The sequence below is a fragment of the Sycon ciliatum genome, chromosome 10 (genome assembly GCF_964019385.1).
Source record: "Sycon ciliatum chromosome 10, ocSycCili1.1, whole genome shotgun sequence".
In the NCBI taxonomy this organism is placed as follows: Eukaryota; Metazoa; Porifera; class Calcarea; order Leucosolenida; family Sycettidae; genus Sycon; species Sycon ciliatum.
Window position 1 is genome coordinate 29,742,853 of NC_088652.1, and position 13,216 is coordinate 29,756,068.

The following is a 13,216-nucleotide window of genomic DNA, read 5'->3' on the forward strand; positions in this document are numbered from 1 at the left end:
TGTCATTGTGCCGTCGCACCATGCATGTACCATGCACGGGAATGGAACACGGATATGTCACTTCTCTGCGGTTGACGTCACAGTATAAGAATTAGCAGAGAAGTAGTGTTCTCTGTCCACCCGGGAACGGGTACGAGGGAGCACGGTGTGGGATAAAAGGAGGTGACGACTGCAGGGTCGGCCTCTTTTGTCTTTGTGCGGAGAGTTGAGTGAGAGTTTGTGAATTATTTAATTTGAAAGTTTTATTTTGTGAAAAGAATGTCGAGAAGTGTGTCGCCGAGTGGTAGTGGTAGTGAGAGTGAAGGGTATGTTGAGGAGAGTAGGAGGATGAGAGAGATGGCTGCGAGATTGGAGACGTTGGAGAGAAAGTTGGAGAAGTCTAGTCGTAAGAGGAAAAGAGAGGATAGGAGTGACAGTGAGAGTGAGAGTGAGTCAGAGAGGAGCAGGAGAAGTGGCAGGAGTAGAAGTAGCAAGAGGAGAAACAGCAAGAAGAGCAAGAGGAGCAAGGAAAGTAAGCAGGTGAAGAGGGAGAGACAGGACGAGAGGATGGCGGCGGCAAGAAAGAGAAGTTGGAAGGCCAAGGCTCACGAGGAGCAGTTCTGCGTGATAAGTAAGGCGTTGGAGCCTCTAGCCAAGGCAAGGCAGAAGGCGGAGCGTCGAGGCGAGAAGGACATCGCCAGAAACATAGAGGAAGGTGAGAGCGTCCTCCAGCGGCGAGTCAAGTTATTGCTGTTTGCGGACGCCGAAGGGTGGTCGGCCGCAAACATTTATGATGGTAAAATGGAGTGCGGGTCCGATACGGACGATGAGCGGAGGATGAAGAGGGCCAGGGCGGAGGCCAAGGAGGGGAAGAGGAGCAGTGGCAAGCCCTTTCCAGGAGGCCGCCCAGCCGGGGTCGGGCTCGGAGCGGCTGCTCGAGCTCAGACCATGCCGGCCGCACCGAAGCCACCCGGATTCGGCGCCCCGTTCAAGGAGCTGGCCTGTTGGCGGTGCGGAGGGAAGGGGCACGTGCAGAGGGACTGCACGCAGCCTGCCCCAGGCCCAGCACCTGCCAGGTCATTCCCGATGCAACAGCAACAGCAGCCACGATGAACAAGATAAGTTTGATGTGCATGTTGATGATGATGATGAGGATGAGGATGATGAAAAGAGTGTTCAAACTTATTCAGATGTTGTGGTTGAAAGCGGATATGGTGCGGAAGGGGAAGGGGAAGGGGAAATCTGGGTAGAGGGTGAAACTGTGATGCATGGGAGATTGAAGCGGTGCATACCGTTTTGGAGGGAGATGGGGGCTTCATCTTGGATTATTAGTATTTTGGAGGTCGGTTATGCGTTGCCGTTTGTAACAGACCCTCCGTCTGGTTTTTTAAGGAATCAGAAAAGCTGTTGGAAGCATGTACAATTTGTTGATAAGGCAGTGAAGGGGCTGGTTGACTGCGGGAGTGCGATGAAAGTAAACGAATCTGAGTTAAATTGTGTTAGCCCGCTGGGAGTGGTGGAAGGTGCTAGGAAGCTGAGACTGATTTTAGACTTGAGGCAAGTGAATGAATGTTTGGCAAAATTCAGGTTTAAATTGGATGATATCAGGATGGCAGTGAAGCTTTTTCAGAAAGACGACTTTGTTGTAACATTCGATTTGAAGAGTGGTTATCACCATGTTGATATGGCAAGGGACCATTGGAAATATTTGGGTTTCTCATGGGGAGGTGAATTTTATTGTTTCAAGTCATTGCCGTTTGGGCTCTCCACTGCTCCGTATCTTTTTAACAAACTGGTCCGTGTGATGGTTCGTTACTGGAGGGCTCAGGGCATTAAGTGCATGATGTTCTTTGACGATGGCTCTGCAGGAGCGGGCACTGTGGAAGAGACAGTGAGGGTAGCAGGTGTGCTCACGGAAACGTTGGAAAGAGCGGGTTGGAAGATCAATGTGGAGAAATCGTGTCTTGTGCCTTCTCAGAAGCCTACCATTCTGGGTTTTGTGTTGGACCTGGTTCACGGGAGAGTAAGTGTGGCGGAGGCAAGAGTTCTGAGGTTTTTGGAGCATTTGAGGGTTTTGCATAGCAAGAGGAGACCGAATGCCAAAGAGTGTGCTAGGCTGGCTGGGTTCATCATTTCAATGTCTTTCGCCATTGGGCCAGTTGCAAGGTTGAGAACCAGGGCATTGTATGACATGATTCTCAGGAGGAAAAGCTGGTTTCATAGACAGGAGTGGTCTGATGAGGCTTATGCAGAAGTGAGCTTCTGGTGGTATTGTTTCAATGAGTTTCATGGAAGATTGGTTGTGGGTGATCCCAAGATAACAGCAGTTGTAGACACCTGGTCAGATGCTAGCGATGTAGCCTGGGGAGGTTTTGCGGTGTCCTGCGGGGAAACGATTGCAAGAGGGAATTGGCCAGAAGAGGTGTTAGAGGCTCAGAAGAGTTCTACGTGGAGGGAATTGAGGGCTACCGAGTTGGTGCTGCAATCGGTGGTCCAAGAATTGGCAGGCAAGGAATGTAGGCACCGGACGGATAATCAGGCGGCAGCTCGTATTCTGCAGGTGGGCAGCAAAGTTCCAGAACTGCAGGAGATTGCATGTCGGATTTTCAGGTTTTGCAGGCAAAATTGCATTCGACTTGTGCCAGAATGGGTTCCAAGGGAGGAGAATGTTCTGGCAGATTTTTTATCCAAGGTAGTGGATACTGATGACTGGAAATTGTCGTCTGAGGTATTCGACGAGATAGACGGTTTGTGGGGCCCGCACACTGTTGACTGCTTTGCCAGTGCAGAGTCGGCACAGTTGCCTCGTTTCTGCTCACGTTGGTGGAATCCAGGATGTTTGTCTTTGTGCTGTGGTGGCCCCCACTGGCAGTGTTCACGTGTTCAATAGTGGTGTACACGTATGAGTGAGTGTGTGGATGTGTGCGCAACGAGTGAGTGCAGGGTGGACAGAGAAGAGTCGTTTTATTACGACAGCCTGCATGTAGACCTACTCTGCGACCATGTACGGATATTGGGAGATGGGTGATGGACATGCACGTACACGTATACCTGTGTACGGCGGTAGAATGTACGTGTACGTGTACGTGTATGCCGGATTGTGTTGGTAGCAGGTCTACTGCATGCAGCCGGTATGCGATATGACCAGGCGCCTAGGCCCTGTTCCGGCTTTCAGCGTTATCGTTTCTTGCTCAAACCATGCCTCCTCACTCACCTCCAGCTAGCTCAGTCAGCTAGTCATAGTGCTGTCCGCGGATTCCTACCGCGGATCCGCGTCTACGCTCGTCACCAACCAGGAAAGCCGGATAATAAACATACATGTGCGTCATGTAGGACTAGTAGCTCAGCATGAGCAGTAGTGCGTGTGAGTGAGCGACATGGAGAAAGCTACACTATCCTGTTACCATGGTTACTTGTGCAGTCTATCGATTATCGGTCTCTACATTGTAGGAAACCTGTGGGAAAGGTACTAAGTCGACCTCATTGTCGGATGTCCAAGGCGAGAGCATCGTTCCTCTACTCCGACATGGTTCCAGTTCTAGTGGTGGTCATCAATTCCTTTCTTCAGACATTGCCGTCTGTTGCCTGTTCTAGTGTAGCTATTGCTTTTCCCACTGTGCATCTGCAGCATGGAGGCAGGAGCAAGCTCACTTCCTGCTCCAGTGAAGAAATACCATGACCGTCTGTGTGCTGCTTACAGCAATGTGCAGTTCTGCATTGAGGAGACCAATGTAGAGAAAGAACGAATCTTGCAAATGGACGATCTTTATGCTGATCTCCATGTAGTGTCGAAGCAGAAGTTAAACGCTAGGATGCGTGAAGCAGAGAGACTTGGCACAACTGCGGGCAATGAGCAGCTGGCTCATTCATTTGCGTCTGAAGCTAGGAAGCTGCGCAAGATGAAACTTGCCGGAATCCTCACTGTCAGAGACAGATTTTGTGCCCTCTGTCCAGAGCGAAGCACTTTTCGTCCAGAATGACACCCAGATATCATAAATTATGTGCTGCACCATACACTGCTGTAATGTACGTGTCAGGAATTCTGTCAGAGTGAGTTAGAGTGGCGTGCAGTGAACAACGTGCGTTGACAAACCATAATGATCCAATGCACATTGTCTAGTATTGTCTTTACCGCCGTCGGTCAACTGTTCTCGACTTGTACAGGTAGTAGAGGGGATTTCCCCTATCCGAACACCTGACATGAACTGTATGTCTACTACACTGTGTAGTACTGGCTCCTGGGTGAGAAGAGCAAGGACTGAAGGAGTCATACGCGCAGGTTATCTCCTTGCTGCGCTGTCGCCTTGAGTTTGCCCTGGTGCGTTGTGGTGCCATGTGCCTGCGTGGCTCAAGCCAGAGTCAAGGAGCATGTTCGCTCCTGCCCTGCCTGAGTCCTAGGATCCGGCGGATTATGCTCGCGAAATCATGGAATTATGCTTTCATGGATTCTCGCATTATGCTCGCAAAGTCCTCATAATATTATGCTTTCGCACGCGCAGATACATATTCACTTTGTTGTACTTATGGAGCCTCAAAGGTAGGAAAATTGTGCTTTTATCGTACTTGCAATTGGCCATAAGTACAACAAAATGTTACAGGAGTATCGCCATACCAAGGTGTTCCTCCATGCTAGAGATCAACATGGAAAAGAGAAAACATTACTTCTTCTCAGTATTCATTGGTTGACTTCTTTTCAAAAGATTTTTTATTGTCAAATTAGTTTGAGTTACCTTTGAAAAATATCATGCGCAACTGTCTTTGTGATCGCCATACTCGTCCAACCGATGACCGATGTCACCCTCACCCTGCGAATAATCAGGTCATCTCTCCCGTAGCTCTACCTCTCCTTCCATCATGACCAAACATCAACAGTTACTATACCTCTTCAAGTTTTAAAAAAATAATTATTAGAGCGGCAGAAAAATTGGCAGAATTCAGTACTTTTTCTGGTAAGTTTCATGCATGTTTGGTATGTGGATAAAGAAATGGAGCAGAATTCGAGGAATTGCCCGCCATACGGTTTGTATGGTTCTGCCAATTTCACTGCTTTTCGAGCAGAATCTGCCACCTTTTCGAGCATTATCCGCACACCCCTACGTCATGGTACAAACCTCGCACAATGAAGTCTAGACTACAATTATAGCAATATAGAGTGAAATCATGAAACATCTCACTAGTCTATAAAGTGTTAGAAACCGTACATGGCAGGAAAATAGCTACTGTAGTAGCTGCATCTCCTGTACTACACTGTGTTGATAAGTAGGAATACAGCTGCTGCTAGCTTTGCACTATCGTACTACATGTACAGGAGTAGTAGAGTGTTTTACTTGCACACTGAAATGTACATGTATACATGCACATGGAGTTACACGTACGAGATAGTTTTTTGGTCTCTGTTGTTCTGCCTTGTGTTGTGTACAATGTCATTATGTATATTGTGTACTACATGTATGTAGCTGTGTGGGTTAACTCTCTTCTTCCGTGGCCCTTGGTCTCACCCTCTCCTCAATTCAATTCCCTGTCTTCACATGCTACGAGGTGCAGAAATAAATAAATAATAATAAAATAATACCAGCTCAGGGACAGTAGCTTGTGTATAATTATCTACATTAGTGTTGTGGCAAATGTCGCACGTTCTGACCTTACAGAAAACTGGCAATAACGCAACAGTGATCTGTTTTTTAGTCTTTGTCTTCCCAAGGAACCTCTTGTTGCTGTTGTGGGGAGTGGCCGTGGTCGGCCACAGAGCGTAAGGTTAGTCCTGGTGAAGTGGACGTAGAATCCTGTCTTCCTTAGTCTAAGTAATTCGAGGTTCGAACAAAATGATTATATTAGAGGAGTGGTCAATTAGAAGTCGTAGATGAACTTTGTATTGTTTAGTAAAACACTATTAGCTGATATACAACAGCAGGCAAAGATGAAGCAAGTTACAAAGAATGAGGTGAGAAACGTAATGTAGACAGCCATCATGACGTCACTAGGTGTACTGTTATTGAACATAGTAATCTGGTCTGATATGACAAACACATGCAGTGTGATACTAGAGTATAGTCACGTGATACCTGTGTACTGTATGTAATGTATGATGCGTGTTTTGAACAGGTAGAGCTGAGCAATGACACGGATCATACTGGCTACAGGTCTGTCTGGTGTTGAAGAACTGCACGTTCAGGGCCCGTGACTCCGTTACACCCTTCTTATTATGTTCATACAGAACTGTCTATACAGTTGAGTCACCGTGTGCATAAGGGTACAGTGGTCCCTCTATAATCCGGCACCATTTGTGCCACGAAAATCTGCTGGATTAGGGAGGGTGCTGGATTAACAAATCTGATTTACTGCTGCAATGTGCATGAAGAGGACATTTTGGCTACTGAAAATTGTGCTGGTTTATCGAGGGTGCTGGATTATAAAGTGCCGGTTAGAGAGGGACGACTGTATCCTGCAGCTGGTAAAATTCTAATCTATTCATTCTTCGACGGACGACAGTACTGCATGTCTGTAGCCTAGTGTAGGGTGTTCCATAAGTAGTTGGTAACTGAGCACCCTGGAAAGCAAAGCAACCCCTCCGTACCGTAGCTGATGTCAGCTGGAGTCGCGTGCATTCCCATGGTAGATAGCAGCCTGGTTGGAGTCGTTGGACAGCCGATCAGGCGACTAGACTGAGCGCTAGAAAATCAGGGCTTGCGCCGCGGACATGGCTGACAGCACCTGACAGTCCCAGAGTGAGCTGTACTCGCGGTGCTGAGAGGCGGGCTCACGGCACTGCATGTCTACTGATGTTGCTCAGTGCAGATCACCTGCTGGTCAGTCCCGGAGTGAGCTGTACTCCCGGTACAGAGAGGCGGGCTCACACCCTGCATGTCTACTGATGTTGCTCAGTTGCTATAAACAGTGTAAAAATTCAAGATCCGGAAAACAACTGAACACAATCACCATACCACGACATAGTACAAAAATACAATATGCCCTAGAAACTGCGCGGCAGTAATTTACAACAGTAGCTACTGCTGCTGCTACTGCTTATCCACGAACCACTGTGTAAGGTGTAGTGTGAGTTTGAGTTGGCTGTCTAATGTCTGCTGCTGGTCAGTCATGACAGGTGCATTCTGGGAATGACAAGAGAGACGCCATTGTGACGCCAGAGACTGTCAATGGCCCAAGACATCAGCACTGAAGACAGGACAAACACATGGGCACGCACACGCACAATGCACTACAGTACACAGTGTTGTAGAGTGTTGCAGTATAGAACAGCACAGTAACAGTAGCAAGGGAAAAACAAACTATTCCCTGTCTCCCATACACTCATACAGTAGAATAGTAGCTGCTGCTGCTGCTGCTGCTGTTGTTCTTGCCAGTGTGTGTACAGTGAAGTGTACGGGTAATGGGTAGGTATGAATGACTTGTGCAGTTACATGGATATAGAATATACACAGCACACACATGTGCAAGAGAAAATCTCTGAACAGTAAGTGAGTATTGAAAGAGTGTGGCTACAGCTACCTGTAGCTGATCTCTCTAGCTTGCTCTACTAGTAACTGTTGCCTGTTCTAGTGTAGCTATTGATTTTACAACTGTGCATCTGCAGCATGGGGGCCCTAGCAAGCTCACTTCCTGCTCCAGTGAAGAAATACCATGACCGTCTGTGTGCTGCTTACAGCAATGTGCAGTTCTGCATTGAGGAGACCAATGTAGAGAAAGAACGAATCTTGCAAATGGATGAGCTTTATGCTGATCTCCATGTAGTGTCCAAGCAAAAGTTAAACACTAGGATGCGTGAAGCAGAGAGACTTGGCACAACTGCAGGCAATGAGCAGCTGGCTCATTCATTTGCGTCTGAAGCTAGGAAGCTGCGCAAGATGAAACTTGCTGAAATCCTCACTGTCAAGAAAGCCATGCGAAAACGCATGCGCGGGAACACTTTCCGCACCATTGCTTTCTCATCAGCTGGAGCTGGCAAAACCATGCTCTTCACCAAGAAGGGTCCGTATGAATGGGCAAGAGGGCATATCTGGCCACACATCGCTGTCCTGCGTGCACTGGAGCTGCGCTTGGCAGAAGTGCGCAATATCACAAGCATTGCTGAGCTGCTGGATTTGCAGAATTACGGCATCACAACAGAAGGTGAGCAGGCTAAGGTCATTGATTTTGTTTGCAATCATCCTGAGTCTGTTTGTATCATTCTCGACGGCCTCGACGAGATAAAGCTCGCTGACTGCAGCAAGTTCATGATCGACGTCATCCGTGGCAAAGAATTGCCGGGAATCAACCTGATCATCACGTCACGCCATTCAGCAGAAGCAATGAAGCTGACGCAAAGCCGCGAGATAGTCTTCCATCGTCGTCTGGAACTGCTGGGTTTTGAGAAGCAGGGTTTGGAGCACTACATTCACAATGTCCTGTCTCCAGACGATGCAGCCAAGTTGCTAGCAGAGCTTCGCACCAACCCGCAGCTGGCCACAATGATGCGCACGCCGTTTTTCGCCCATGCAACCTGCAGCCTCTACCGACACAACCATCGTCTGCCCAACACGCCATCTGCAATCTTCAACTCGCTGATCCTTCATATACTGAGCCAGCGGAAATCAAAGCCAGCGCATGATGATGAGCAATACACCGATTGGGACGATGTTCCGGATGACGTGCAGGAAAATCTACACGATCTCTCCAGGTTCGCTTTCAACATGCTCATCCGACGGAAAGTCGTCTTCACCGATGCCGATTTCAAAATGTTTTCACTGTCATCGGCAGCTCGCACACTCGGCATGCTCATCGCCTGCGACACGGCATCGCCACAGTCCAGGGCTCAGTGGCGTTTCAGCCACCTAGCACTTCAGGAAGCTCTAGCATCTCGCTACATCGCTAGCCACAGTCCGAGTGCAGCTGACGTCGCCTGGCTTGTGCAGCGCCTTGGAGCATTCACAGGCAGCCTCAACATGTTTTGGCGCTTACTGGCCACTGAGCTGGACAGTGAGTCTGTCAATGTGTTGATTGAAGCCATTGGAAATCCGCAGTCCAAATCGTCTACTCAGCCACAGGATACCACTCAGCATTCCACAGGAGCAGAGGGGCACAACGTCACGTGTTTTCTCTTCACAACACAAGACCACATCATGAAATGGGCCGACCACGTTTCCTCCTTTCTCTCCCTGGACGAAGCAGAGCATCTTGCAGAAGAATTGCTGGCTGGCAGGATCGACCTGGCGTCTGCTTCGGAAGTGGTCCGCCGCACGATTGACCCAGCCGTCACCAAAATCACCTGCCAGGTTTTCGTTCGTTCATTGCTAACCACCTGGACGGATCGCGTCCTGAGTGCCAGTTCACAAATTCTGCACGACTGGCTGGCCAACGAGGCACAAGGATCGGCCATTCGATGCTTCACCGTCACTCCCAAGTGCAGGCTACCTCCAGTTCCTCCATCCGACGAATCAGCTCAGCCATCCGCAGCCCATGCCCAGGACAACGTCAGTGCAGCCGAACGAAAGCAACGAATCCTCTACGCCTTCCGGGTCTTCTCGGAGCATTTCAACGCCAAGCAAAGTAGCATCGAAGACATCCCCAGCATGCAAGCCATCATCAAGCAGTACGGAGTAGATTTCGACGAGGTTCCACTGACAGCCTCCGACTGCCAGGCCATCAACGCAGTCATGATTCACCACCACCAGTTCATCACCCGCATCAGCCTGCAGAACTGTGGTATAGGTGATACCGGGTACGCATGCATGGCTGATGGCATGGCTCTACTACGCAATCTTACGTACATCAACCTGCGAGGTAACAACCTAACAGATCGTCACACGGCCCATATCGCAGCGTGTATCGCATCCAACACGTCAACACTGCGAGGACTCTACACAGACCAGAACCTGTTCAGCAGCAATGCTATGGCCACCGTCCACAGCAACACACACCGCTGTACGCGACTGCTGACAGTGACTCTTGGAGGTCAAAAGTGCACCGATCCAGCAGTCAACCTTGACGTCATCACCACAGTCTGCAGCAGCTGCCCAGATCTCCAGTTCGTCGGTCTCATTGACTGCGTACTGGATATGGAAGGTCTAACCCAGCTAGCACCATTGTTAGGAGCACTGAGGCTGAGATTGCTGTGGCTGCGCAAGGTTGGGATGAAGCAGAACTCGGCTACGATCGTCAGTAGAATCATTCAACAGCAACACGAGAGTTTGAAGATCCTCTTCCTCCAGCGCAGTGAGCTAACTGGAGATTTCGTCGAAACCGTTCGTGGTGAGCTGAGTCAGTGCCGACGCCTAGAGCACCTGTACCTGGACGACGACTGCCTCTCGTCGGGAGCTCTGCCAGTGCTTGCGTCCCTACTGCCCAGTCTGCCCAAGCTCTCCGTGCTCAGAGTGGCGAGGAATGATTTCCGAGATGCTGACGATGAAGCAAAGCCGTTCGCCACCGCTGTCGAGAGCTGCTCGTCTCTGAAGGAGCTGCGGATGCCTGAAATAGCTCTAGTGTCTCCACGGCTGCGTGAGGCTCTAAGTGCCATGGCCAGAGATGATCTGAAAGTGCAGTATCTGCGAGTTCGCTACTACGACGAAGTGGAGAATGGCGAAGAAGAAGAAGACGAGTACGACGATGAAGGAGATAGCGAGAGTGAGGAATGAGGAGGTGAGAGAATAAACACAGACGGATTTTTGTCCTGATGAAGAAAGCTTCGTGTTTGGTCTATTGCTTCCTCCTAGCATACAATCCGTGTGTGTATGTTCTTTGGAGTGCACGTGCGTATGTGTGTGTGCATTCGTGGTAGTGCTTCTGCGTGTGCGTGTTTATACGTGCATGTCTGTGTGTATATACTTGAGCGTGTGTGTGTGTGTGTATGTATGTGTGTTTGTACGTTTGTGTTTCGACTGGACATTCCTTCCTTTTTTTCAGTTAATCGGAATATTCACTGCGTTGACCTTTGACCTTTAGACTTTGGACCCTGTAATTGGATGTTTTCTTTTCTTCATTTTTTTCGATTATTGTGGACTGTCACTGAGAGAATTTACATGATTGAACTATTCGTTTTTGCTGATGTGGTTTTAGTTGATATGTGTGATCATTTCTTTGAATGTACATGTACATATACATTGTATGTCTGTTTGTATGTTTGGAGATTGTTTAGCGAATTTTGTTAAAATGTCTCTTGTATAGAGTGAGTAGAAATGAGAGAATAGAAAACACCGATGAAAATGATCATTGAGAACTAATATTCATAGCATCATCACCTTGCCACTCACATAGTTCATACTTGTGCATAGTGCAATGTCTTTACTGGTCACAGGTTTCTTGGCAAGTCTTTGCATCTAGAATACTGGTGTAATTTTTTTTGCAATTCAAGACTTTCACCTTCTGTGAGATTAGTACTCTATGATGAGAGTTCTTCAAGTACCGGTATCCCTGTGTGTGTGTGTGTGTGTGTGTGCGCGCGCACGCACGTGCGTGTATTCGTGTGTGTATTTGTATTATGAGCTTGTCTGTCTCTGTGTGTGTGTCTGTGTGTGTGTTTGTGTAAGTCTGTGCATTTGTCTGTTCCTATACATGTGTGTCTGTGCATTTGTCTGTTCCTATACATGTGTGTATGTGTTCACCCATGTGTCTGTTCGTATGCATGTACGCACTCTTGCTTTTCAGCTCACACGATTGAGATTGAGCGTATTCACTCTAACACATGACTTCACATGCCCTTGAGCACACTATCTCAAAACCTAGTGTTCTCAAGGGCATGTGTTTTTACTATGATGATAGTCATGTCTGAGTCCACAAGTCTGTAAACTTACCCATTATGTTAGTACACACAAGCTGGAGTGCACACGTTAATAAGAAGATACATCAAAAAGTCAACACACTAATGAGTACAAATGTGAATTAGTGTACATGTGCATGAGAAAGCTAATATGGGAGTGGACAAGTGCGTTTGTGATCATGGGTGGGTGCATTCACTTCGAGGAAGCTTCCATAATTATAAGAACATGATCAATATAAAAACCGCTCTGTGAGCGGTTCTGAAAAACGTTTACTGGTGCAGCCCCGTCGTAAAACTAATGAAATTAGAACTGGCCCATTATCCCCCCAATGTGAAATGATCCACCTTAATAGGAGAGGACGGGACCTGAACGCACCAGCAGCACGAGGTCGGGAGGGCACAGGATCACAGCAATATCATAGGGTTACATCACCACTACATGTATATATGGATTATTTCAGTTCTTTTTCCGTTCCCTGGCCCACCCCAGCCCCAGCCGTGAGAATAAGCAACACGTTCAACCACTATATGTTTCCCTGGAAACGATTGTAAAGCGGTCGCACCATGGACCACTGTACGTTCCCGTTCAACCGGTCAGTTTAAGGATGGGTATCGTTATGGTCTCCAGCCTCAACTCGGTCCCATCGCAATGGCACATTTGACTGCGGTGGTCACACAGCCTGCTGTCCGCACCCGCGCTTGGGCTTGCGCAGTGCGTGGCACTGGCACGGCTCACCTGAGCAGCAACTTATGCTGCCCGACTGCGCATACACTCACGCACACACTCGTACACCCCACATCATATGGATGGACATGTGAAGACGCCCACCCAAGTATGCAGGATGGTAACTGGGCATTCCCACCAGGGTGGTATGTGACCACCCCACCGCCATTCAACACACACACACACACACACACACACACACACACACACACACCGTGACAGGAAAACACTGACACACACATAGAAAGAAACGCGAACCAATGTACGTACGCACAGACACACACACACATGAAGAGGCAAACGGACAAACGGAAACACAACAGTACGCATTGTTGTAGAAAGGGGTGCGTAAGCGCACACATGCACATCGCGGCAACCGTAGGCCGCACCGTGGCCCGAGCATGTGCCCACATCTCTGTCGTCAGTGACGGGGCCTGTGAGACCACCCTCCCCCCCTCCCCCCCCCCCCCCAACACACACACACACACACACACAAACACACACACACACAGACAGATAGACATACACACACACACACACACACACAGGCACGCGCACAGAGGAAAACACACCCGGACTTGTTGTGCAATAGCACTTCAGCAGACTTAATTCAACACATTGCCTTGCGCGGTAAACATTTTTATTCCTAAGAATGTTCTTCACGCTGTTGCAATGGTCCAGTGATGGTTGGTGACTGAAACCAAGGCGACCTGGACACGCACGCAGTGAGAAGCCAGATATTAATGTGTGTTTAGGCAAGAGAC

General features: G+C 48.6%; 1 protein-coding gene across 1 annotated transcript; it reads left to right on the forward strand.

Moving 5' to 3' along the window:
• The first annotated feature begins 258 nt into the window (after window positions 1-258).
• Window positions 259-1,092, forward strand: LOC135826839 (splicing factor Cactin-like). Its single transcript, XM_065339443.1, has one exon. The coding sequence runs from the start codon at window positions 259-261 to the stop codon at window positions 1,090-1,092; it is 834 nt and encodes a 277-aa protein (XP_065195515.1).
• The last annotated feature ends 12,124 nt before the right edge of the window (window positions 1,093-13,216 follow it).

Excerpts from the sequence above, each read along its gene's own strand:
- LOC135826839 (XM_065339443.1), top strand. The coding sequence starts at position 259 with ATGTCGAGAAGTGTGTCGCCGAGTGGTAGTGGTAGTGAGAGTGAAGGG.